Below are 25,503 nucleotides of genomic sequence, written 5' to 3'. Positions count from 1 at the left end.
ATAATCTTATTTTTAAGCAGTGAGCAACAAAGTTAACATATTTGAACCCCAGGTTCTTTTTCCTTTCTAGACTGTATCAGATTCTTATCTCTCAGTGCAGTTGTATCAGATTAACTAGTATGTTAACATGGTTCCTAATAATAGAACTCTATATGAACATTATGCCTTTAGTTGCTCATTATGATGATTTTCAGGTAAAAATAATTTAAGTTCTTGTTTTTATAGACTATTTCTACCACGTAATAAAAATTTCAGTGTTAGTGTATTTAAAAAATGTCTAGGGCTGAGGTCATGGCTTAGTTGGTAGCATGCTAGCCTAGCATGTGTAAGGCACTGGATTCAATTCTTAGCACCACATATAAGTAAATAAATTAAGGTCAACCAACAACTAAAAAATTAAAAAAGGGAAATATCTAAAAGTGAAATTAATACAGATTTTACAATTTCAAATACAAGGTTGGGTCTCTTGGTAAGCTATTCTATACTGTGATAGCATGAATTGAACATTTTATGTAAAATAAATATATATTTCTACATTCTAAATGATATAGGTGTGTGTTTTTATAGGTTTGCCTGAATCCATCATTGCGGCTGCATGTTCAAGGAGTGGCCAGAGGGTTCTGCATGTTGATTCGTAAGTTTTATCAATGGTAGCATTTAATACTTCCTAAAATTCTCTATACAAAATTGAAATTCAGTAACACACACATATGCCTCTAGATGTGTGTATGTGTATATTTATATATTATCTAAACTTCTTAAGATAGAAAATGAGTCAGAGTTAATTTTTACCAATAACATGTGAAATATATAACACTTATTATATAGTAATTATAATATATTAATATATATTAAGAATATATTGTCTGTAACTTTTAATATAAATCTAATGTGAATTTTAGTATAATTATAAGCTTTAAAATAGGTATCTATTTTTTTTTGAGAGGAAGCCAAATGCATCATTTTATTTTCTTTACAGTGATTTTCTTTGTAAATAATAAATAATTCTCCAAGAGGCTTATAAATCTCACATCTGTCTTATATATATATGAGCGCATGGGTGTATACAAGCCATATATGTATTCTTTTTTGTTTTGTTTTGTTTTTTTCCTGGTACCAGGGATTGAACCCAGAGTGTTTAACCACTGAAATACATTCCTAGCCTTTTTTCTCTTTTTAATTTTGAGACAGGGTCTTTAATTTTGCAACAGGGTCTTGCTAAGTTGCTTAGGGCCTCACTGAGTTGCTGAGGCTGGCTTTGAACATACAATCCTCCTGCCTCAGCCTCCTAATCTGCTGGGATTACGGGCATGCAACACCACACTTGGCTGTGTATTGTGTTTGAAGCTTCATATTTGCTTGTAAAATTTGGCCAAGAGATTTGAGTATGTGGTTTTGTTCATCAAAATTTAAACTTAGAAAAATTTTAACTAGGAAAAAATGTCTAAGCTGAGTGCCATGGCACGTAATTCTGAAGTCCCAGTATTTCAGAAAGCTAAGGCAGGATGATTGCAAGTTTGAGGCCAGTCTCAGCAATGTAGCAAGGCCGTAAGCAACTTAGCAAGACCCTGTCTCAAAATTTAAAGAGGCTGGTGATATAATTCAGTGGTTCAATGCCCTTGGCTTCAGTCCTCAGTTAATAAAAAAAGCGAAAAATAAAAAAAAAAAAGGTCTGGAATTATGTTTTACTTTAAATGTGATGATAAAAAGGATGTTAATGAAAAACTCAGGTTTAAGATAAAGCATTTTTAAAATTTCTGTATTCAAACATTCCCCTAAAGCAAACCCCTAATCTTCCATTTGTATATATAATGTTTTGACTATTATATCTTGACACTTCAGTTATTCCTTGAATAGGAATAGAATAGCAAGAAATTTAATTTTACATTTTCTGTTAGATATTAATTGCAATATGTTCCAGAATTCCAGAAAACAAAATATCAATAGATTTGTATACTGACTTCCCATATATTATCTCATTGTTCAATATGTAGAAATCTAAAATTAGCATTAGTTAATTTACATTTAACCCTTTCTAAATTTATTTTGAAAGCATATTAACATCTTGGTTATTATCCAATGGTTAATCCAGGATTTCTAAATTGGGTTTACTTTTCTTCAATTACTACTACTACTACTACTATTACTACTACTTCTTTTTATTCAGTTTTCATATGAAGCCTGCCTTTAGAATTCTCTTCTCATTATTGTATGCACAGCTGCTTGTGTTAATATCTCAATTGAGTCTTTTTAAAATTATTATGGATTTACATGCCAAAATATCTTCCACCTTAAAAGCTCAGGTATATTACCTGTATGAATTGTTTAATGCACACATACAGACAGATTTATTTATGATAGCCTTAGTTAATTTGAAATTAAAATGGTTCCTGTTAATTTCTTGAAGATAGGAGAGTTAGTAAAAGTTATTACTTGATGAGCTCATATTATATGCTCGTTACCATATTAGTTTCTTTACATATGTAATTTAATTCCCATCAAAGCCAAGGGAAGGTAGATGGTATCAACCAAATTAAACAAGTGGGGAATGTGAGGCAAGGATAAGTTAAGTAATTTTGTTGAATTTTGCCAAGCTAGTATATGTTTAACTTTAGATTTAAATTTCTTTTCTTTTTTTACAAACCTGGAGTCTTCTCTGGATGAAGAATATTTTAGAAAACACATAGGGTTTACTGATACTATAAAAAATAGAGTTTTATTAATAGTATAAGAAGCTAGATCTTACTGTAAGAAACAGTGACTCAATTTAAAAAGCTCCATACTGTGGTTGGCTTAAGACCTTAGAACTTAAAAAAGATAAAATTTCAAAGTGTCAGAACCTTTTTTTTCTTATCTTGTAAATATTCAAGCTTGCTTTTAAGAGTTTAGATACATGTAAATACTAGATTCTCCCAGATCTTTTATTTGACATTTAAAAATTTATTTAAATTTATTTTTTAACTGATATGGAAAACATAAAAATTATACACATTTGTGAGATACCATGTGATCGCGAGAGTTGGGGTGCAGGGGATGGAACCCAGGGCCTCATCCATGCAAGGAAAGTGATCTTTCATTGAACTCTACATCTAGTCTTCCATCTGATGTTTTGATACATGTGTACATTGATTAATATTTTAATCAGGTTAAACATATCTCTTTTATTTTGTTATGTTGAGAACACAAAATCCTTTCTTCTAGCTTTTTGAATTATATCATACTTTGTTACTATCTTTTACCACATCAGAATTTCTTAGCTGCTGTTTGACAAAGTATCCTGTGATCAACTTCTCTTCCCTCCTTCTACTTTCTGTGGCCTTAGAGATAACATTTTATTCTCAACTTCAATTTTTTAAATTTCACATGAAGGATATCATGCAGTAGTTTTCTTTCTGTGCCTGGCTTATTTCACTTAACATAATTGATCTTCAGTTCCATCCATGTTGTTGCAAATGAGAGGATTTCATTTTCCTTTTTTGCCAAAAAGTTCTTAATTGTTGCTGTATATCACAGTTTCTTCATCCATTCATCAGTTGACCACACTTAGGTTGTTTTCATTTCTTGGCTGCACTGAACATGGAATTGCAGATATCCCTATGACATCCTGATTGCTAGATTGCATGGTAGTTCTATTTTCAAAATTTGAGGATTCTCTATACTGTTTTCCATTATTGCTTTACCAGTTTACATTCCCACTACCAGTGTGCATGGATTCCCTTTTTTTACATCCCCTTGTCAGCATTCATTTATCTTTAATCTTTTTGAAAATAGCCATTCTTACTGGAGTGAAGTAATACCTCATATGGTATCAATTTTTATTTTTCCTGAGCATTAGTGATATTAAACATTTTTTTTCATATACCTTGTAGCCATTTGTGTCATCCTTTGAGAAATGTCTATTTAGGTCAATTGCCCATTTTAATCAGTTTATTTTTATTTATTTTTTGCTGGTAAGCTTTTGGAGTTCCATATACATTCTGGGTATTAACCCTTTTCATGTGTATTTTTTGAAATTATTTTCTCCCATTCTGTAGAGTTGCTTTGTACTGTATTGATTGTTCTCTTTGCAGTACAGAAACTTCATTTGATGTAATCCATTTTGTCTATATTTGCTTTTATTTCCTGTACTTTTTGGGTCTTACCCAGAAAATTATTGCATGTTCCAATGTCTTAAAGGATTCCCCCTATGTTTTCTTCTGGTCGTTTTATAGTTTTAAGTATTACATGTAACTCATTAAACCATTTGAGTTGCTTTTTGCAACTAGTAGGAAATAAGGGTCTATTATTCTCCTAGAACAAAGTTTAGATTGAGTGGCCCAAATAGGCACCACTATTTGAGGGTAATGGTTGCTCTCTCTGTTATTCATGTCTCCTAATCTGAGTTTGTCCTCAGCTCCAGGTCCATATATCCTGCGGTTTAACATCTTCGTCTAGCTATTCCACAGTAGTATCTTAAACTTAGCATGGTTAATGCTGTATCATCTTCCTTGTCCTTGTCTCAAAATGCACAATATCTCCCCAAAGAGCTTTATGTTCCTATTCTTTTTGAATGGCAACATTATCTGTCAGACACTTGGAAACTTCTGTTGATTTTTTTCTTCTTCTTTTTTTATTTGTATATGACAGTGGAATGCATTACAATTCTTATTTCACATATAGAGCACAAATTTTCATATCTCTGATTGTATACAAAGTATATTCACACCAACTCATTTCTTCATACCTATACTTTGGATAGTAATGATCATCACGTTCCACCATCATTTCTAACCCCATGTCCCCTCCCTTCCCCTCCAACCCCTCTGTCCTATCTAGAGTTCGTCTATTCCTCCCATGCTCCCTTTCCCTATCCCACTATGAATCAGCTTCCTTATATCAAAGAAAACATTCAGCATTTGGTTATTTGGGGTTGGCTACCTTCATATAGCATTATCTTCTCTAACTCCATCCATTTACCTGCAAATGCCATGATTTTATTCTCCTTTATTGCTGAGTCTCTTCTTTACCTTCCACATTTGTTCAACTACCAGGTTCTATAGATGATAATGATGATAGTTTACATGTATTGAGTTATCCCAGGCACTGTGCTGTGTAGTTTGAAAACAAAATTTCACTGATCTCCCTTAAATTTAGTATCTTTCTGCCATATCCACTTCTTTTCATCTCACTGTCACTTCCTTAGTTTAGTCCCTTGTCATTTCTCTGCTAGCTAAGCTTAAAACCTCTTTATTAATGATATCCAACCCTCCGATGCCATTTAGCATGTTGTAGCCAGTCACATCATTCTGCTGTATGAAATCTATCAGTGTCTCTCTGCTGCCTATTTTTATTGATTTTTCCAACTTAAAAGTCTTCTATGGAAATATAAGTAACTTGAATAGATGAAACAGAGCTGATGTGGTTGAGGTGAGTTTGCTGCATCAGTTTAGACAAAGCTGTCTTATAGAAGAATGTCTAAATTTTCTTTATGTCATACAGTGCCCCCTATGATCTGGACTTACTCATACCTTCAGCCTCTTGCCATTTCTACCTCAACTGTACACACCGGTGATTCTGAGATTTGCAATAACTAAGCATGTCTTAGTCTTTTACATCTTCCTGCTTTCTGAGGTTCCAGTAAGCATCCCTCTGCCTGGATTGCTTCTCTACTACTTAGGCTGACTAACATCTATTTTTTTTTAAACTTTCAGCTAACATGCCACCTCCTCAGGGAAGTCCTCCTTCCTTAAACGGCCCTTGGTATGTGTCACAGATATGACTGGATTTTCATAATACTATATGAGTATAACAGCATTTATCACATTCTTAATCATTTACATCCCTTTCTTTGGAGCCTGTATGCTTCTAAATCACAGGATTTACTCAGTTTTGTATTGCTAGTACTTAGTTTTGTTGCTGATATACAATTAGATACTTGATGAATGGATGGATAAATATTAATTATTATATGTAATTATATGTTTTTTTTCTGGTAATGATTATTTTGGCCATGAATAACTTTTATCAATGATATACAAATTTTGGACAAATGGCTGTTGTTCATGGCTAAAATTTAGACGATGAAGTTATAATAATCTTGGCTTTGTTCTCATCTGGCTTTTATATTGTCACTAGTCATTTAATTTTCATTGAGTATTTTTGCAAGGAATTGTGCTAAGTGTTAAGGATACAGAGATGAATTTGAGGATACTGACTCACAATCTAGTAAGGGGAATGAACAATTATAGAGATAATTATATATGCTGTGTAAATTATATATGGGTATGTATGTGTGTGTATGTATGTATGTGTATATGTGTATGTGTATAGGTATATAATATAGCTATGGGGGACACCTGGCTCATGGAGAGTGTTTCCCATAGAAGTCGGCACCTTAGCTAACTTTAGACAGACAAGTCACATAAGATGAAATAGTTTGGATTGGAGCTGGGAAAGATATTGCACACAAATGGACCAACATATGCAAAAATTTGGATAAAAGAGAACATATGTTTGGAAGACTATAGTTAGTTGAGTATGACTGGTGTTTGGTGGGCTGGGAGTGAAATACAAAGATGAGGCTGCAAGTAGTGTTTAGTTCAAGGAATTACTTAATGTTATAGACATTAGGGAACTATTGAATGGCCTTAAGCAAATAAATGAAATGATCAGATGTATGTTTTAGGACTATACAGTGGAGAGTGGTTTGAATAAGTTGAGGTAGAGAGCAGCTAGGTGGCTGTTTGCAGGGATATAGTTGAGAGAGAATTACCTGAACCAAGATGGATAAAAGGTAAAAATATTTGAGGTTATCTCAAGAATTTTGGAGGTCAATCACATATAGTAGGTGAGGGAATGAGAATAATTATGATTCTGATTTGAGCATTTTGATGGATGGTGATGTCATCAAATTGCCAATTCATTTACCAATGTTAGGAATTTAGGCTTAAGGATTGATGTTTGGGGCAGGTAAGGTAAATGTGTCCAAAATTGGAAGTGTTGAGTTTGAAGTGCCAATACCATTTCTAAGTGAAGAGAATCAGGTATGTTAGGAATCTGAGTCAGAGATGTAGACCTGGAGATAAGAGATTTGGGCGCTATCTGTAAACAGATAGTAGTTAGAACCAAAGAAGTAAATATAATTGCCCTGAATATGTGTATAATGGGATAGGGATAGAAACCTGGCAAGGGCAACTTTTAAGTCATGGGCAAATGAAGAGATTTAACAAAGAAGATTGAGAAGAAACAGATATTCAGGAGGAAAGCAGAAGGGTGGGTAATTTCATAAATCTGATAAATTTACTCCTGGAAAGACTTAATATCTATACGTAATGTGGAAGAGGAGGTCTGAAGGAAGAGAACAATTATGGGATGTTTTTCTGTTGTGGGTCAGGATTAGCTCTTTTCTCATTTAATATTTATTATAGCATTTAAGATATTTCATAGTCTGGTTCAATCTACTTCCTTTGCTTTATCTTTCATTTCTGTATTACACATAAAAGAGTACCACGTGTCTCTGTTTGGTAGACCTATCTTCCCATGCTTTTTTGGAAATATTTTAAAAATTATGGTTAACATGAAACATAAAATTTGCTATATTAACCACTGTAAATGTAAAGTTTGGTAGTTTTATATGTACTCACATTGTTATGCAGCAGAACTCTAATACTATTTTGGTCTTATAAAACTGAAATTCTGTACCTATTAAACTATAACTCCCCTTTCATCAGTCCCAAGGCTCCTTTGTACATTCTTGCACCATGAATTTCAGTACTCTAGATACCTCGTGTAAGTGTATCAGATTATTAATTTTTTTGTGATGAGCTAGTTTCACTTAGCTCAATATCCTCATGGTTCATCTGTATTGTCATATATTGGAGGATTTCCTTCCTTTTTAAGACTGAACAGTATCCCACTCTATATATCACATTTTGTTTATCCATTTTTCTGTTGATAGGTACTTGGACTGCTTGCACTTTTTGACTGTCGTGAATAATTCTGCTATGAATGTGTGAGAGCAAATGTATCTTCAAATCGCTATTTCAGTTCTTTTGGCTAAACACTCAGACAGAAGTATGGGATAGCTAAATTATATCTACTGCCATTTTTTGAGGAACTACTTTACTGTTTTCCATGTTGAATTCACATTTCTGCCATCTTCCAATGCTTTGACTTCAAAGGGTAGTGGAGTGTGGGCTTTTAAGTGAGAATGCCTGTGTTCATGTCTTAGCTCATTAGATATGTATTTTTAACAAGTAATTTGATCTTTCAATACTTCAGTCTTTTTTTTTTACCAAAAAAGGGAAAATATTAGCACTTAAAGTATAAGATTGTTGATAAGTTTGAATCAAATAATGTATACAATGGAGTTTTGACATTTCCTCATTTGTGGACCATTATAGATATTAGGATCTGTTACTCTTAACAGTGGTGGTGGTGATGGTGGTGCTGTTGCTGCTATTGCTGCTGCTGCTGCTGCTATTGCTGCTAGTAAATATGAGCACTTAGAAGTCAGAGAAAGAAATGATTTTACCAGTGGGAGTTGTGGAAAGTCTCACAGAGGTGACATTTGAGCTGTGTATTGAATGATGACAAGGGGTTCAATTTACTGTGGCTAGAAGTCATGATAGACTAAATGAATTAGATTAATGAAAGTTTGAGGTGTCACTGGAAGAGGACCAAGGAGTTCCTAGAGGGGGGAACCTCAACTCGAAGACTTAAGTGAGATTCTTGAGAAACATCATAGAAATGAATTTAAGGACATTCCAATTAAAGTTTCAGATTTATTGAGGAAAGCAAGGAGTACATATTTAAGGGAGAATGTAGGCCATCTTGAGAGAGGGAAAGATGTTTCGGGGGTTCTCAGGCTCTTTTAAAGGAGACTTGGTGAGGGGTGGGAAGATATGTGATGATGACATCACTCTGGTGATCACAAGATGTTTTATTGTGGTCTGGTTGTTCTCAGGATCTTTAGGTTGATATGGTGTCTATTATCTGTCAATAGATATTGCTGGAAAGTTTCTAAATTATAGAAACATATATTTTTTTGCTTAATCTATTAATTGCCTTGACTAATTAATAGTGCACAAGATAATTTTCATAAGAGAGTGAGTTTTTGGTAATTCTAAGATTTACAGATTTCTCATAAATTTTGGAATGATAGGCTTGGTAGAAGAACTAACCTGGGGTGTGACAGGCCTGGAAAGGTATTCCAGATTAAAATTATGTTTCCTTGCCCTTCTTTTCATCTCCTTTCTACCTATGTTTTATTTCTTCTACATCAAAAATAGAATTAGACTGGAGCTGTATGATGCAGACTTTATTTACTGAGGTAGGAAGTATGGATATTTATTATTAGTTTTTGCAGTGTTGGGGATTGAACCCAGGATCTCATGCATTCTGTGCCAAGTACTTTCTTAAGAATTATCTTTAATGTCTTTGTCTTTTCCTCAAACCCATGTTTAGTCCTTCAGCATATCCTGTTCAGCTCTACTTTTTTTTCCTGTTAATCAAAATCTATTCCCAAGCTGAACAACAGATGGACTTCAAAATGGTTGTACTTCTTGCTCCTCTCCAATACATACACTATTATTGTCTGGCATTTAAGTTGCATCTTGGATTGTTTTTGTTCTTAATTTCAAATTAGATGCAATTAATTATTTTTCAGACAGTGTTTGTTTGCATATACCCAAATGTTTATCATTTCTTTGCATCATAGACTTTACTTCTGGGATTTTCTCTATTTTTTTCTGTAATTAAATCCTTTAGAAATATCTTTTATGAAGATCTATTTAAAATTCATTTAATTTTTTTATGTATCTATGTAATAATGTCTTTTCTTTAGTCTTATTCTTTAAAGATAGTTTTGTGGGCAATATAGACCTATCAATTTCTTTTTTTTTAAATAAAATGTGAACTTTTAAAAAATTTGTTCTAATTAGTTATACATGATAGCAGAATGCATTTCTGTTCATTGTACACAAATGGAGCATAACTTCTCATTTCTCTGGTTGTACATGATGTAATATCACTCCATATATGCAGTCATACGTGTATCTAGGGTAATGATATCCATCATTCCACTATCTTTCCTGCCCCCATTCCTCCTCCCCACCCTTCCCTCCCCTTTGCGCAATCAAAATTCCTTCATTTTTCCGATGCCTTTCCATTATGGATCAGCATCTACTTATCAGAGAGAATATTTGGCCTTTGGTTTTTGGGGACTGGCTTACTTCACTTAGCATGATATTCCCAACTCCATCTGTTTACCTGCAAATGCCATAATTTTATTCTCTTTTGATGCTAATAATATTCCATTGTGTATATAAACCAGTTTCTTTATCCATTCATCTATTGAAGGGCATCTAGGTTGCTTCCACAGTTTAGCTATTGTGAGTTGAGCTGCTATAAACATTAATGTGGTCATATTATTATAATATGCTGATTTTAAGTCTTTTGGGTATAAACCGAGGAGTGGGATAGCTGGGTGAAATAGTGGTTCTATTCCAAGTTTTCTAAGGAATCTCCACATTGCTTTCCAGAGTGGTTGCACCAATTTGCAGTGCCACCAGTAATGTATGAATGGACCTTTTTCTCCACATCCTCACCAATACTTATTATTGCATATATTCTTGATAATTACCATTCTGACTGGAGATGAAATCTTAGAGTAGTTTTGATTTGCATTTCTCTAATTCCTAAAGATGTTGAACACTTTTTAATATATTTGTTGATTGATTATATATCTTAGAAATGATGGGTAGGAAAAAAAAGTAGGTGGCAATGCCTTAATTGTATGCATGTTGTCAGGCGTGAGGGCCTCTTCCATCCTTGTCAAGGGGAGTACTAACCTTTTCTCCTTTCATACAACACTGTCAGCTCTACTTCTAAGACAACCCAAATCTAACTAGTTTTCTCCTTCTTTACTCTTTCTAGTTCATTCCACATTCATTTACCATTGGACTACTCAAATAACCTCCTTATTGTCCTTTTTTCCACTATGGCCCCAGTAATTGGCCTTTCCCTTCTGCCTAAGTTTATCATATATAACTGTCTTCCTTCTTCACCGTACTGTACTATAGCTATCATGCACTGTTTTTTTTTTTTTTTTCATTATTTATAATATTGTTTGTGCCTTTTGTCTTCTTTTGTCCTTTATCTTTATTGCCAGGGACTTATCATTTTATTAGTCTTATCAGAGAACTAGCTTTTGCTTTGTTGGCTCCTTCAGTATTGTCTTTGTTTTCTATCTAATTTATCCTTATTATTTTCTTCCTTATACTTTCTTTGGCTTAGAATCACTCTTGTTCTTTTTCTAATTTCTTGAATTAAATTCTTAACACTTGATTTTTAAGCTTTTTTTTTTTTTTTACTTTTTATAATCATTTACAGCCATTTGAATCTCTCTCAGGACCACAATAACCATCTTCCGTGAATGTTCAGTATTTTCCAATAGCCACTAGACTTTTAATTTTTGCTATAGGTTATTTAGAAGTGTGTTTTTAAGTTCCCAAAATTTTGTTCAAATCTTGATCGAAATTTTAATTCCATTAAACATGACAAAATGTACAAATAATACAAAATATAGAAAGTAAATAGTTTTAATATGCCTCCTTTCTTCCAACCTGTACCCTACCCTCTTTACCTCTAGCCCCACCTTAGAGACACGTTAATTATACTTTTTATATATCCCATAATATGCTGTTCAGATATCTAAGTAAGTTGCAGAAAAATGTGTAAGTATTTATAATGTGTATATTAGATTCAGTGTAGGACAATTTATAAGATATGGAACAGTTTAACTTAAGGATCCCTTATTTTGCCTTTTTATAACCATATCTGCCTCCTTTGTAGTGCCCACACTGTTATTTCTGATTCTGGTAACCAGGAATCTGTTTATCATTGCTTTAATTTTGTCATTTCAAGTATGGAACTGTACATTGTATAAACTTTGGAATTTTTTTTTTACACTGTGATTCCTGGAGATTCATCCAGGTTCTTGCATGTATCGTGTGTGTGTGTGTTTGTTTTACTGCTGAATAATACTCCATATTACTTACATAGCAAACTTTGTTTAAACATTCACTGTTGAAGAGTATCTAAGCTGATACCCATTTTTGACTATTACAAATAAAATTGTGTGTGTGTGTGTGTGTGTGTATAAGTTTTTATTTGAGATAAATTCTCAGGAGAGCAATCACTGAGTCAAGTAGTAATTAATGTGTTTAGCTTTTTAGGAAATTGCCAAATTATTTCCCACTGTGCCTGTAACATTTTATAATCGTACTAGCAATATATGAGTGATCTAGTTCCTCTACATCTTTGATAGAATTTAGTGTTGCCGATATTTTTTCTGATAATTCTTTACAGGTGTGCACTGATCTCACAGTTTAGTTTTAATTCACATTTTGTTAGTGACTAATGATGTTGATCATTTTTCATGTGCTTATTTGCCACCTGTATATCCTCTTCCATAAAACATTCATATCCTTTGCCCACTTTCAATTGTATTGTTTATTTTACTGTTGAATTTTTAGAGTTCTTTATATGTTCTAAACAAATATATTTAACTTTATCTTTGTGGTAAATAGTTTCCAGTTTAGTTACATTATTGTCACAGAATGAGCACTGCAGGTTATTAATTGTTTGGTATTTTTTGGAATTGCTTAATGGTTTGGAGCCATATGTTCCCCTGTGGCTTAATAAGAATGTTTTTTTCCCTCTAATTCTTGGATATGGCATTCTGTATGTTTAGTTGATCAATCTTGTAATTTTATTATATAAAACTATTATTATTCCTGTTCTGATTATTGAATTCTTATTTTCCTTGCAATTATGTTATTGTTTGTTTCATATATTCTAAGTGTTTATTAATAAGGGCATGTAAGTTTGGAATTGTAATATTCTTGTATGGTTACACTTATTATTTTCCCCAAATAATGCTTTTTATGCTTTAAAGATTATTTTTTATGACATTAGCGCAGTGACATAAGGTTTCCTTGTTTTCTTCCAGATAAGTTTTCTACCCTTTTAGAACATTATTTTCCTCCCTTTTTCCCCCATGGTGCTAGGGATCAAACCCAAAGCCTTGTGAATGCTAAACAAGTACTCTACCACTGAGCTATCAAAACCTCATTTTTAAAAAAAAATTAATTCTGTCTGGCAATTGTTTTTAACTGAATTTAGTTGTTTGTATTTCTTTTTCTTCACTAATATTTGGATATATTTCATCCCTCTTATTTTCTACTTTTTCTTTAGCCTCTTTGCTTTGCTTTTATTCCCTCTCCTTTTGGTCTCTTTTTTTCCAAATATACAGAAGTATGCTTTCTTCCTGCACATAGATTTGAAATTCATATATGAAATTTATATTCTAGATTAGAAAAACCTTAACATTTTCACTTATATTTTCAAACTTTAAGCTACTTAAACTATTCTTTCTTTACAAGCAATACAAAGATTACCCCTCTATCATGCTTATTGTTGTCTGATATTTTGTTGACACTTTGATTTTATACCTCTTTGGTCATTGTTGTTGTGTTTTTTTTTTTTTTTTAATCAGTTAATGCTTATTTAGATCTGCCTTCATGTTAAACAGTTTCTTTGCTTGCTCTTCATTTTGTAGCCATCATTTCTTTCTTGAAATTCTTTCTACCTGAGCTCAGTGGTGATAAACTTTGTTAATGCTTTTATTTTAATCTCAGTCTAGACTTATAATTTAGTAGGTTCTGTTATTACACATTAATAGTGTTTTTTCCCTCACAGTATATTGTTCTTTGGCTTCTTTTGTGGCTTTTGAGAAGTTTCTATTAATCTAGTGCTATTCTATTATAGGGATATTGTCTTTTCTTTCTGATTGTTTTATCATTTTTCTGTTTGCATTTGTAGTTATTCAGTCTCATTCTTGTCTAAATGTTGACTTTGTTTCCATTTTTCTTGCTTTGAAATTGTTTGGCTTCTTGAAACCAGATACTTATACCTATAATTGTCAGGAAAATTTCCAGATATTTCTTCAAAAATTACCTCTCTCTTATTCTTCTTTTTGGAACTTCTTTTACAGATGTATGAGATTTTCTTCTTCCTCCTCCTCTTTTCCTTTTGCTGGCTACTTGGAGTTTATTTTTGCTGGCAAATAATTGTGTGTGTCAGGAACTTTATTTGATACTTAGGTAGTATATAATGAGCTCTCTTGACTTCTTTGTTTGGTATTTGCTGTTTTGATATGAAAAATAATTCTTTGTGTTTGCTGGAGTCTGCCTAGTTTATAGTGTTGGATGCAGAGGACCTAGTCAAGATGGGGGCCTGGCTTTCTCTGTAGTGGGCTGGCAGTCTGGTCACCCATTGGTGTGATCTTGTTTCTGGAGGCCTGGGGTCCGGGTTTTCATGTGCTTTGGGGATTTGAACACTGGGGATATGAAGGAAAGGTAGATTTCCCAAGAGAGAAATTTTCCTACCAGTATTCCTGGTGGGCCTTTTGGAGACCCAGCTGGTGGAGGATGGCTTAACCATAGGACTTGTCATTTCTGTAGGAGTTGCTAGAAGTAAACTCAGGTGGACTTATAGTGCTTGTGTGTCCATGTTTGAGCTCCTGGAGGGGTAAGTGCCATGATCTTGCCTGCAGGCTTGTGGAAACCTTTGTGACAACTGGGGAAAGGGTGCAACAAGCCCGTTTGCAGAGGAGACCACAAGTTTGGGCCACTCTGACCTAGATATGTGTGCAGACTCATTCTGTCTTTATTCCTCTTAATATCTCTTTGTCATTCCTCATCTTTTTTCCTTTTGGTACTTCATTATATGTAATGTCTTCAGCTTTATTTTCTAGTTTTTAAATATATTTAAAAAATTTTTAGTTATAGATGAACACAATATCTTTATTTTGTGTACTTGTTTTTATGTGGTGCTGAGAATCTAATCCAGTGCCTCCCATGTGCAAAGCAAGTGCTCTGCCACTGAGCCACAATTCCAGCCCTATCTACTAGTTTTATAGTTGAAAACTTTAATCTACAGATGAGCCACTTGTTTTTGTAAATTAAGTCTTATTGGACCACAGCCATGCTTGTGTGACATGTACACAAAACATATTTACATACTCACCATGGCTGCTTTTATACTACTAAAGCCAAGTTAAGTAGCTGCAACAGTGACTGTGTAGCATGCAAAGGCCAAAATATTAACTAGCCTTTGAGAAAAAAGTTTGCAGACCTCTTTTCTAGTTCATTAATTCTCTCTTCAGAGGTGTTTGATTTTCTATTTATTCTAGTGTTTGTTTTTACTTCAGTGACTTTCACTTCAAGAAGTTGTTTGTTCTGTTTTTAAAAGCTGTCATATTCATTCCCTTTGCTTCATTAATTTTTAAAAAGCTAACTTTAGTTATATGAAGTCATTGAAGGTTTAATACTGTTTGGTAATATCTTTCTTGTTTCAGGGTCAGTATTCTTCTTTTTTTCCACCAGAAATGTTTAATTTTGAATTTTATAAAGTGGGACGTTATCTGTAGGGATCCTTTATTTCTGCTGAATGTTTTTGCATTTTGCCATGTCACCCAGTGCTATTACTGGTGGTATTTGTTTCCTTTTGCTGACATAACCAAGTATTGCAAAACTTTTAAAACAGACTTATTATTCCACAGTTCTTATAGATTATAAATCTGAAATGAGTCCTATGGGGCTGAAATTAAAATGAAGGTAATTCTGCATTCCTTTTGGAGGTTCCTGGAGAAAATCTGTTTCCTTGTCCCTCCACTGCCAGCTTCTAGAGGTCATTGGCATCCCCTCCCTCCATCTTCAAAACAATCTGGAAAGCAGTATGGAGAGTCCTTCGAAAACTTGGAATGGAACCACCATTTGACCCAGCTATCCCACTCCTTGGTTTATACCCAAAGGACTTAAAAATCAAACTACAGGGACACAGCCATATCAATGTTTATAGCAGCACAATTCACAATAGCTTAATTATGGAATCAACCTGGATGCCTTTCAGTAGATGAATGGATAGGGAAACTTTGGTATATATGCACAATGGAACATTACTCAGCATTAAAAGAGAATAAAATCCTGGTATTTGCACTCCGTAAATGGATGAAGTTGGAGAACATAATGCTAAGTGAAGCAAGCCAATCCCAAAAAACCAAAGGCTGAATGTTTTCTTTGATATGAGGATGCTGACTCCTAATGGCGATGTGGGGGGAGCATGGGAGGAATGGAAGTACTTTAGATAGGGCAAAGGGGAGGGAGGGGAAAGGAGGGGGTAAGGGGGTAGGGATGATGGTGGAATGAGTTAGGCATCATTACCCTGAGTACATGTATGAAGACATGAATGGTGTGAAAATACTTTGTGTACCATCAGTGACTTGAAAAATTGTGCTCTATATGTGTAATATGAAATGAATTGCATTCTGCTATCATGTATAACAAATTAGAATAAATAAAAATATTAAAAAATACATCACGGCAACCTCTGTTTCAGTCATCCCACTCCACCTTCTGCTTTTGTCTTGCCTTCTTTTAGAAGGAATTTTGTGATTACACTGGGGTGGGTGTGGATAATGTAAGATAATCTTTGCACCTCAAGATTCTTAATCACATTAGCAAAATCCCTTTGCCACATAAAATAACACATTATAGCTTCTGGGATTAGAACATGGACATCTTTGGGGACCTATTATTCTGTGAACCACATGGGCCAAAGCAGTTTTTATGTTAATTTCTAGGCTTGGGTTTTCCTGGTTTATGAGGGTAGTATAAATTAAAGCACTGTACTCACCTGTGGTATAAAGTTGCCATTTTAAATTCTCAGAAAAAAATTCTCTTTTCATGTACAGTCATGCTTAAGCAGTATCTCCATTATGCATTCTCTTTGGACATAGAATAGTCCCTTATGTCTTTTTTCCATCCTGATCTCCATTTTGTGTGAACAATTTTTAGTATTTCTGGATCCATTGCTTCCTAGCGAAGCCTTCCTTGATAATCCAAGTAATATCAGTTTTTCTATTTATAATTTCAGGTATTATGTACAGTTTGCAATATAACATTTTTCACATTGTATTATTGTTTGTAGATCTGCACAGGCCATGATTCATTCATCTATATATCACCATTGCCAAACAGTACCTGGAATATAATAGTTCCTCAATAAAAATTTGATTATTTATTAAATAAAGTTTAATAATATTTATATGTGTCAAGCCACTACATTCTTGATGGGAATTTACAGTTGCCTAATATGCTCAATGAAGCCTTAATCCCATATTGATAATCTGTGAATTTATAAATTCATGGTAGCTTAGAAGAGAGTTGTCTGTTGATGAGAAAGTTGATGTGTGCAGGGTCAAACAAGCAAATAATGATAGGATTGGGGCCAACACCAAGGTCTTATTTCTATGCCAGCATTCTTTGAAATAAACTGTACTAACTTTTCTGTTGACAATGATTTGGCTTGCTCTAACTAATTCTAATTTCAGACATAGTATAAAATTATTACCTTCTATTTTTGGCTATTCCTCAATAAATTTCTGCAGTTAAATGGGTTAGATCCATTGTTCTCAAATTGTATCGGTGTTCTGACACTTGGTGGGTGGTAGTGGTTGATTTTGAAGCTATAAGATAAACACTGGGATATATTAACAGAAGAGTATAAATTTTATCAAGTTAAAAACATTAAGACTCTTTGAACTAATTTTAGACTCCCAGAAAAGTTGCAAAATCAATATTTATATCTACTTCATTGAGCATCCCTGAATGTTAGTATCTTAAGTATTTATTATAGTTCGAATTGGAAGCGTTCCCCAACATCTCATTTGCTAAGGTTTGTTCACCAGCCTGTAGTGCTATTGGGAGGTGGTGCAACATTAGGGGGTGAGGTCTAGTGGGGCATGCCCTTGAAGGGCAGATTGGGAACTCATTCCCTTCTTTCCACTCTTTGCTTTCTGGCTAACACAAGGTGAGTAGCTTTGCTGTACCATGTGCTCTCCATTATAATGTTTTGCTTCACCATAGGCTCCCCACTATAATGTTTTGCTTCACCATAGGCCCAAATGCAAGAAAGCCAAGTGACTGTGGACTGAAACATCTGAATCTCTGAGCCATGATAAATGTTTTCTCCTTTAAAGTTATTCATCTCAGATATTTTGTGAAAGTGAGGGAAAGCTGACTAACTTTTATCCATAGAATAATTATTAAAACTCAGAAATGTATATGAGTGGAATACTATTTTTTTTTTTTTGAGAGAGAGAGAGAGAGAGAGAGAGAGAGAGAGAGAGAGAGAGAGAATTTCTTTTTTAATATTTATTTTTCAGTTTTTGGTGGACCCAGCATCTTTGTTTTTTTGTATGTGGTGCTGAGGATCGAACCCGGGCCGCACGCATGCCAGGCGAGCGTGCTACCGCTTGAGCCACATCCCCAACCCGAGTGGAATACTATTAACTAAACTGCAGAACTTATATTAATTCTACCAGTTTCTCCAAAAGTGTTATATTTTGTTCCAGGGTCTGGTCCAAGATTCCATATTCCCTTTAGGTGTTAACAGCCTCAAATTATATCCCTTAAGATACATTGTGTTGTTTGTCTACTGTTGATTTTTCTTTTTCTTTACCTATCTTCATGTATTTGTTGTAATTCTTCTGTAAAGAAGAGCTGTCTCTTCCGTCCTATCTATCTATCTATCTATCTATCTATCTATCTATCTATCTATTTAATTTATTTATTTATTTAATCTTTTACATCAGTATGGGCTCCTGGATATTTATATTGTTCACTGGGTTATAATCCAGTATTAGCATTGATTATTTGGTTGCTCATATTGTCCATCTTTGGCCACTATGAGTTCCTGCCAATTGGGTCCAATGTGCTTTTGAAATGTTTCATTTTTGTTTGAGCACTTTATTTCTGGCCCCGCAAGCACTTTAGGCTCATCTATATTTTTCCTCCTCTAACCCTAGAGTCAACAACTTATCAAAGAGTTCTACCTCTTTACATTTAGAAAACAAGATCTGAGTGCTACACGTGCTCATTTCAACTGGGGTGTTATTGCTTCTATGCTCTCAGTGGACAGGGCTGATTAGTATAGAATGTATTTAGATCTGTTGACATATATACATCCATATTTCTGTATTTGTGTATGTGTGTTTTAAAAACCATAGATCCATGGTGTTACTTTAAATAGCATATATTTAGAATATTATTTAAAAATGAATATATGATCAAATAAGTTCCAAAATTTACCAATTTTTAAGATGACCTTTGAAAAGTCAACAATATTTTGTGTTTATGTAGGACTACTGTAAACTATTTCCTGGTTTTCCTAGTCTCTTAAGCCTTGAGAGCAGCTTCAAAGGAAATGTTGAGAAATCTTATATCAGTATATACTTTGTTTGTTCTGAGGTGCTTGGCATATAGTAGGTGCTCAGTAAATACTTTTTGAATATATGAATCAGTATGAAAGTATAGAAATGTGGAGGGGCCCGGAATTTACACTGATTGATTTATGATCATGGTCAGAATTTGTAACTTCAGCTATCTTGCCAGATGTATATCACTGACCATGTAGGACATTAGATAAAGTAAATTGATGGTGGTAATTAATCACGAAAGCAAAAAGAACAACAAAACATATCCTAGCAGCACCTTGACATTTGAAGGGCCTTCTTTGTCTTTATTTGGTGTTAGAGCACCAGCTGTGCATAGGTACTCATAAATGCCATTTGGTGACTGTGTAGGGTTTAAAGCTTAGTTTCTTGAAAGTTTAGGATGATAAATTCTCTAGAAAACATTTGGTTTGTTTCTCAGTTTTCAGAGTTTTAATATTTTTTAGATTCTTCCAGTCATGGAGAATGAACACTACTGTTATCTTTAATGTCTTAAAAGTCTAAATAAACTTTTTAACATGTGACAGTTAAGATGATATTCTAGGTTGGCAAAATATGGTCCATGGGCCAGATGCCTGTTTTGTGAGTATATTGGAACACATATATGCCTGTTCGTTTTTTTTTTATCATCTGTGTCTGTTTTGGGTATATAATGGCATCATTGTGTTGTTGCATGAGAGACTCTGCTTACCTACAAAACCTAAAATATTACTAGCTGATGCTTATTAGAAATGTTTGCTAATCCCTGCTCTGGAGAATAATATATGTATATATATTCTCTGGAGAATGTATATATATATATATATATGTATATATGTGTGTGTGTGTCTGTGTGTATGTACATTTTTAACTATCTGTACAATAGCTGTCTTGTATGAGAAGATATCAAAGGAAGATCAGAGAATTAAATAATGATTTATATTTAAAATGCATTAAAATCATGATTTTTAATTTTTCTTTATTGCTAAGTAATGTATACCAAATCATGAAAGTAAAAATAAAAAAGCATACTGCTATCAATTTTTATAAATATCCAGAAGTCATGAACATTAATTCTGGCATTTTTCTATGCCATAAAATTATAGGGTAAAAGAATGAGGGGCTGTAATAAAAGGATCCAAAACACAGTGTCTTGAAGAACAGTTACTAAATATATTTTGTGACTTAAACAAGCTCAAAGGCTTTAGGGCTAAACAAGGAATAGCTCTGTTCCTTAAGTGCTCAAATTCCTTCCATTTTGGTTCTATACCATTCCCTAGGGGTTTCTTTGCACAGTATAAACTGGGTCACAGGTTAGCCTAGGTTCCAGCTTACAAGAAGGAGATAAGAGTGTGGATATTCCTTTGTTCTTTTAAGGCCTGGTCCCAAAATGAAATGTATTATCTCTGCTTGTATACCATAGACGAAAATTTATTTATCCACATAATAGTTGTATGGAGGGATAAAACAAATGACTAGCTTGTGGTCTTCCTATGGGAGGAGGTGAGGGGGGAGATTTTGCTAGACGGTAGTAGTCTCTGCATTCTCTTAAGTCCATACCATTTTTTGCAAAAGATGTGTTTTTTTAAACAACATTTTACCATGTCAAAATAGGATTTTTCTACTAATTATAATGGGCTTTATAGTATTTTTATGTTACAAATACTATGATTCATTTTAACATGCTCTTAATTGTGTATTAAGATATTTTCAATTTTTCTATTATAAACAAAATGTGAACATCTGAGTACATATGATTTCTACTTATAAATTTGTAATACTTTGAAAGAAGGCATTTTTCAAATTTTAATCATTTGTAAAATAGTTATATGATCTTTTTTTTCTTTTTCTCTAAACAAGTGTCATAAAGTCAGTTTGACATTGGGCTTGTACAAAAAACTCTAGTACCTCAGTAAAATTGAATATGCTGGTTATGAATTAAGTGAAATTCACCTTTTTTTACAGGAAGATTTATTTAGGAAGCCAGTAGAATAGTAGCCTGAATTGATAAAATGTAATTTCATTCTGGTGAACTGCTGAGTAGTGTTGTTTTTCTTAAGTTGATTAAAGTCTTTCTATTTATTTATTTAATTATTCTCTCTCTCTCTCTTTTTTTTTTTTTTCTTTTGGGGTACTGGGAATTTAAACCCGAGCTACTCTACACTGAGCAACACCCCCAGCTCTTTATTAATTATTTATTTTTAATTTTGAGACAGGGTCTCATTAAATTGCAGAAATAGCTTTGAATTTGCCATTCTCCTGCCTCTGCCTCCTGAGTTGCTGGGCCACTGTGCCCAGTTTGATAGTCTTTTTTATTTTGAAAAATTGAATATTAAGTGAAACAAAAGCTATAACTCAAGCAAAAATACAGTGTGACTTTTATGTGTGTGCATGTATTACATTTATGATTTTCTGAAAATCAACTTAGTATTTTTAATCTTCTGCTGTGGCTGGCATTTTATTTCATTAAAGTGATGGTTCTGAAGTGGCCTATTATAACATACTAGTTACAGCTTCTATTGATTTATAAACTCTGTCGAAGTGTCATTATCAATAATAGCTAATCTTATTCAAAATAGTCACTTAATTGTTATATTGCCATAAATTTCTGCAGATTTTAAACTAGACTTCTGCGAAATTGAAGCTGAAAGAGCTCTAATTTTATGTGTGAACTCTAAAAAATGTAAAATGTGGTTCTTTTGGGGGAGCTACATTTACTGTAGGTATTAATGAGCTCTTGACATGTGAAAGTTCAAGAATAGATGTTGAGATTTAGAAGAGCAATTTGCAATTCAAAATATAGAGATTGGCATTTACTTTAAATTTGAAGTTGCTAAAGGGAGATGTAAGAAGATGAGAAGTTTATACTTGACTAAAATATACCTCTACCGATAATTGTATATCTACATTGCCTGGCCATTTTTTTCCTGATTATAAATATTATTGGTTAGTTTTATTTTGTTTTCTGTCCTTCACTTTTTACTGTGTACCATGTTAGAGAAAAAAGAAAGTAAATCAGTTGTAAACTATGATGCTATCTCACTGAATTCATTTAAATTCGATTTTTCTTAGAGTTTAAGAGTATACTCAATATTTGAAGTCATTTTTTACTTTGTTTGTACTGGGGATTGAACCCATGGTTGCTTTTCTGCTAAATAACATTCCCAGCCCTTTTAATTTAATTTAATTTTTTAAGAAAACTCTTGAGACAGGGTCTTGTTCAGTTGCTGAGGCTGGTCTCCGACTTGAGATCTTCCTCCCTCAATCTTCCTGGGATTACAGGCATGTGTCACCCCGCCTGACAATGTTTGGCATGTTTAAATTTCATTATATTGCTTATTTGGTGGTTTTATAACTGGTTCCAAATAATTGGCTGTTGCCAAGTACATTGGTGCATACCTGTAATCCCATCAACTTGAGAGGCTGAGGCAGGAGGATTGAAGTTTGAGGCAGGCCTTGGTAACTTAGCAAGGCTCTAAGTAAATTAAGAAGACCCTGTCTCAAAACAAACAAACAAACAAACAAACAAATAAATAGTTCTAGCATGTTTCTCAGTGGTAAAGGAGCACTGGATTCAACTAAAAAAATATATAGTTGTTGAATTTTACCCTTATACTGCTAAACATATTTTTTGTTAAAAGTTGAAAACATTATGTTTAATAATTGGACCAAAGGATTACATTCAGTTAACTAGTATTATCTGATGTGGTTAAGAAATATGACGTCACTGGGTGTGGTATCACAGGCTGTAATCCCAGCAACAGCCACTTAAGAGGCTGAGACAGGAGGTTCATGAGTTCAGTGCCAGCCTTAGCAACTTAGGGAGCCCTAAGCAACTTAGTGAGAGAGACCCTGTCTCAAAATAAAACATAAAAAGGGATGGGGATGTAGCTCAGCAGTTATGTGTTCCTGGCTGTAATCCCTGGTACCAAAAAAAAAAAAAAAAAAGATGATGTCACTATTACATGTCTATAAGTTTTTAGGCTAGGTGTCTCTTTGTTCTAGCCTATGAAAATCTTTTTTTTTCTAGTTAGCAGTTGTGTCCAGTTAGGAATTATGTTGGAATTGTGTTTAAGAGAAATGATCAGTTATCTTTTTTTTTTTTTTAAGATTCATAAAACTGTTTTTTTTGAGATTGTCAAGTCACAAATTTTTATAATGAGTAACATTTATTATTATAATGTGAAATATTTCTGCTTTCACAGTTGTAATCTGTTAAAGGATCAGTTATCTTTGTGACATCTAATTCTTCTTTGAAAGAAATCTTTTTCATTTAATCACAAAAATGATACGCTTATCATAAGAATTTAAGGGACATATCTGTCAGTGTATCACATGTACATGCCCATTCATATATTGAAAATATACATGTCAGCCTTCTCATATACCATTCTCAAGAGTCTGCTACTAGTTTCGTGTATTCTGTCCAGAGAACTTATGGGATAAAGTTTCAAGATAGAAGAATGAATGTGTGAATGAACAGATAAAATAAATTGAATAGATGAAAATAAGACATTATAGTATCCCACCATCAACACTATGTATTTGCCTTTTCTTTTTACATCTAATAATATCATTTAGTAATATGTTACAACATTAATAGTGAAAGAACAATTTTATAAACCTATTTTTTATAAATAAATATGTGACCAAAACTAGATGACTAAATGAAATCATATGGGAATATATAAGGAAAATTCATCTTAGTTGATTTCTTGAGTTGTAGAGCTATGGCTAACAGTCATTTCAGTGTGTAGCTTGAATCCCCATTGTGCCAGTAAAGATTGTCAAGATTTCTGGTAACTTTTCTACATTTAAGAGAAAGTGAGAATGTCTTCCTACAGGACTTTCTTTAAGGTACAATAAAATGGGTAGTAGTTGTAGGAGGGAGAGCTTTTGTGCTCCCCGTTTCTCCACCATGGACTTGACATTATATTTTTCTTCACGATGGACTTGACATTATATTAATTCCCATTTCTTCTCATTATTTATTATATTCTGGCACTAAGACAAGAGACCCTAAAATTTGTCTGGAATTGTCACTTTTCAAGAAATTCATTCATTGTGATTAGAAACCAGTTGTAACATTACATGATGTACTTTGCTTGTTCCTGGATATCAATAGATTATAACCAGACTGACTCTGACCTCTGTCTTCATGGTGGAACTTGAACCATAATCCTGGTTATAGACATTAAATATGCTTAAGTTTTATATTATAAACTGTATTATGAAGAAAAAATGGAGTATAATAAAAGAATAAAAGAAACATTATTTAGAGTTGGTGGTAGAAGTGTGGGGTGAGCGGGAGTGGTCATGATAATTCCTATTTACTTCTCATTTTGGATATAAGAGTCTGTAACACTCATTGAGAGCCTGCATCATTTCCGGCCTTAATCCTTTTATAGAAAGTTAATTGATTTCTTGGTACAGGCAGATTTTGTGACTTAAACCTTTAACTCATTGAGCCGCCTTAGAAATTACATATGCACTTGTCTGTCAAATCAATGTTAAAGTATTTTCTGCCCTGTAAGTTAACTGTACATATATAGAATTAAGTGAAAAATTTATTTCTGATGTTTTGATTCTGTAACCAAAGGACAGAAATACTCTATTCAATGATTATTAGCTCTTACACAAAGAAAGCGGTATTGATTCAACAGTTATTCCCACTATGAAGTTTGTTTTTAGTGGCTTTTAGTTTGTGGAAATTGAGGTTTTCTTGTTTGTTCCTTCATTTTTGCCTTATAAAAAACAATCTATTTCTATCAAAATGTTCACATCTGTATGTAAATAAGATAGCCCAAGGATAAGTTTTAAGCATTTTAAAGTTTAAGACTACCATATATGGATTGGGAAATAAAATCTCATGTAAAAGAAAATTTATCTTGTATGGAAAAGAAACTGTGCTCTTCTCTAAGGGTGAGAAAGATGTGTAAGTATCAGAGAATCAGTTGTTACACTGTTTTCTCCTTATTTTCCCATTTGAAGCTGGATTTTGTGATGTCACTATTTTCTGAGTGAGGGTGATTTTCATTAGAGTGTGCTAATCTAATGTTCAAGATGTTATATGTAATTAGAGACAATTCGATGTAATAATAGCTAACGTTAGCTATTTTCTTGGTTCTTTATGAATGGTAAGCTATTTAAATTCTACACTTTTCTAGAAAAGTATAATTTCCTACATT

General features: G+C 33.4%; 1 protein-coding gene and 1 pseudogene across 2 annotated transcripts in view; one reads left to right on the top strand and one right to left on the bottom strand.

Annotated features, from left to right (window-relative positions):
- The window catches only part of Chm (CHM Rab escort protein), a 165,457-nt gene that overhangs the window by 24,996 nt on the left and 114,958 nt on the right, over window positions 1–25,503 (top strand). For both annotated transcript variants that reach the window (XM_071606229.1, XM_071606228.1), the window contains exon 2: window positions 568–634. In XM_071606229.1, the coding sequence (XP_071462330.1) occupies window positions 568–634 (67 nt within the window). The remainder of the gene's footprint in view (window positions 1–567; window positions 635–25,503) is intronic.
- Window positions 10,744–10,851, bottom strand: LOC114092466 (U6atac minor spliceosomal RNA; annotated as a pseudogene).

The sequence above is a fragment of the Marmota flaviventris genome, chromosome X (genome assembly GCF_047511675.1).
Source record: "Marmota flaviventris isolate mMarFla1 chromosome X, mMarFla1.hap1, whole genome shotgun sequence".
Classification (NCBI taxonomy): Eukaryota; Metazoa; Chordata; class Mammalia; order Rodentia; family Sciuridae; genus Marmota; species Marmota flaviventris.
This window is presented reverse-complemented; position numbering and strand designations above follow the sequence as displayed.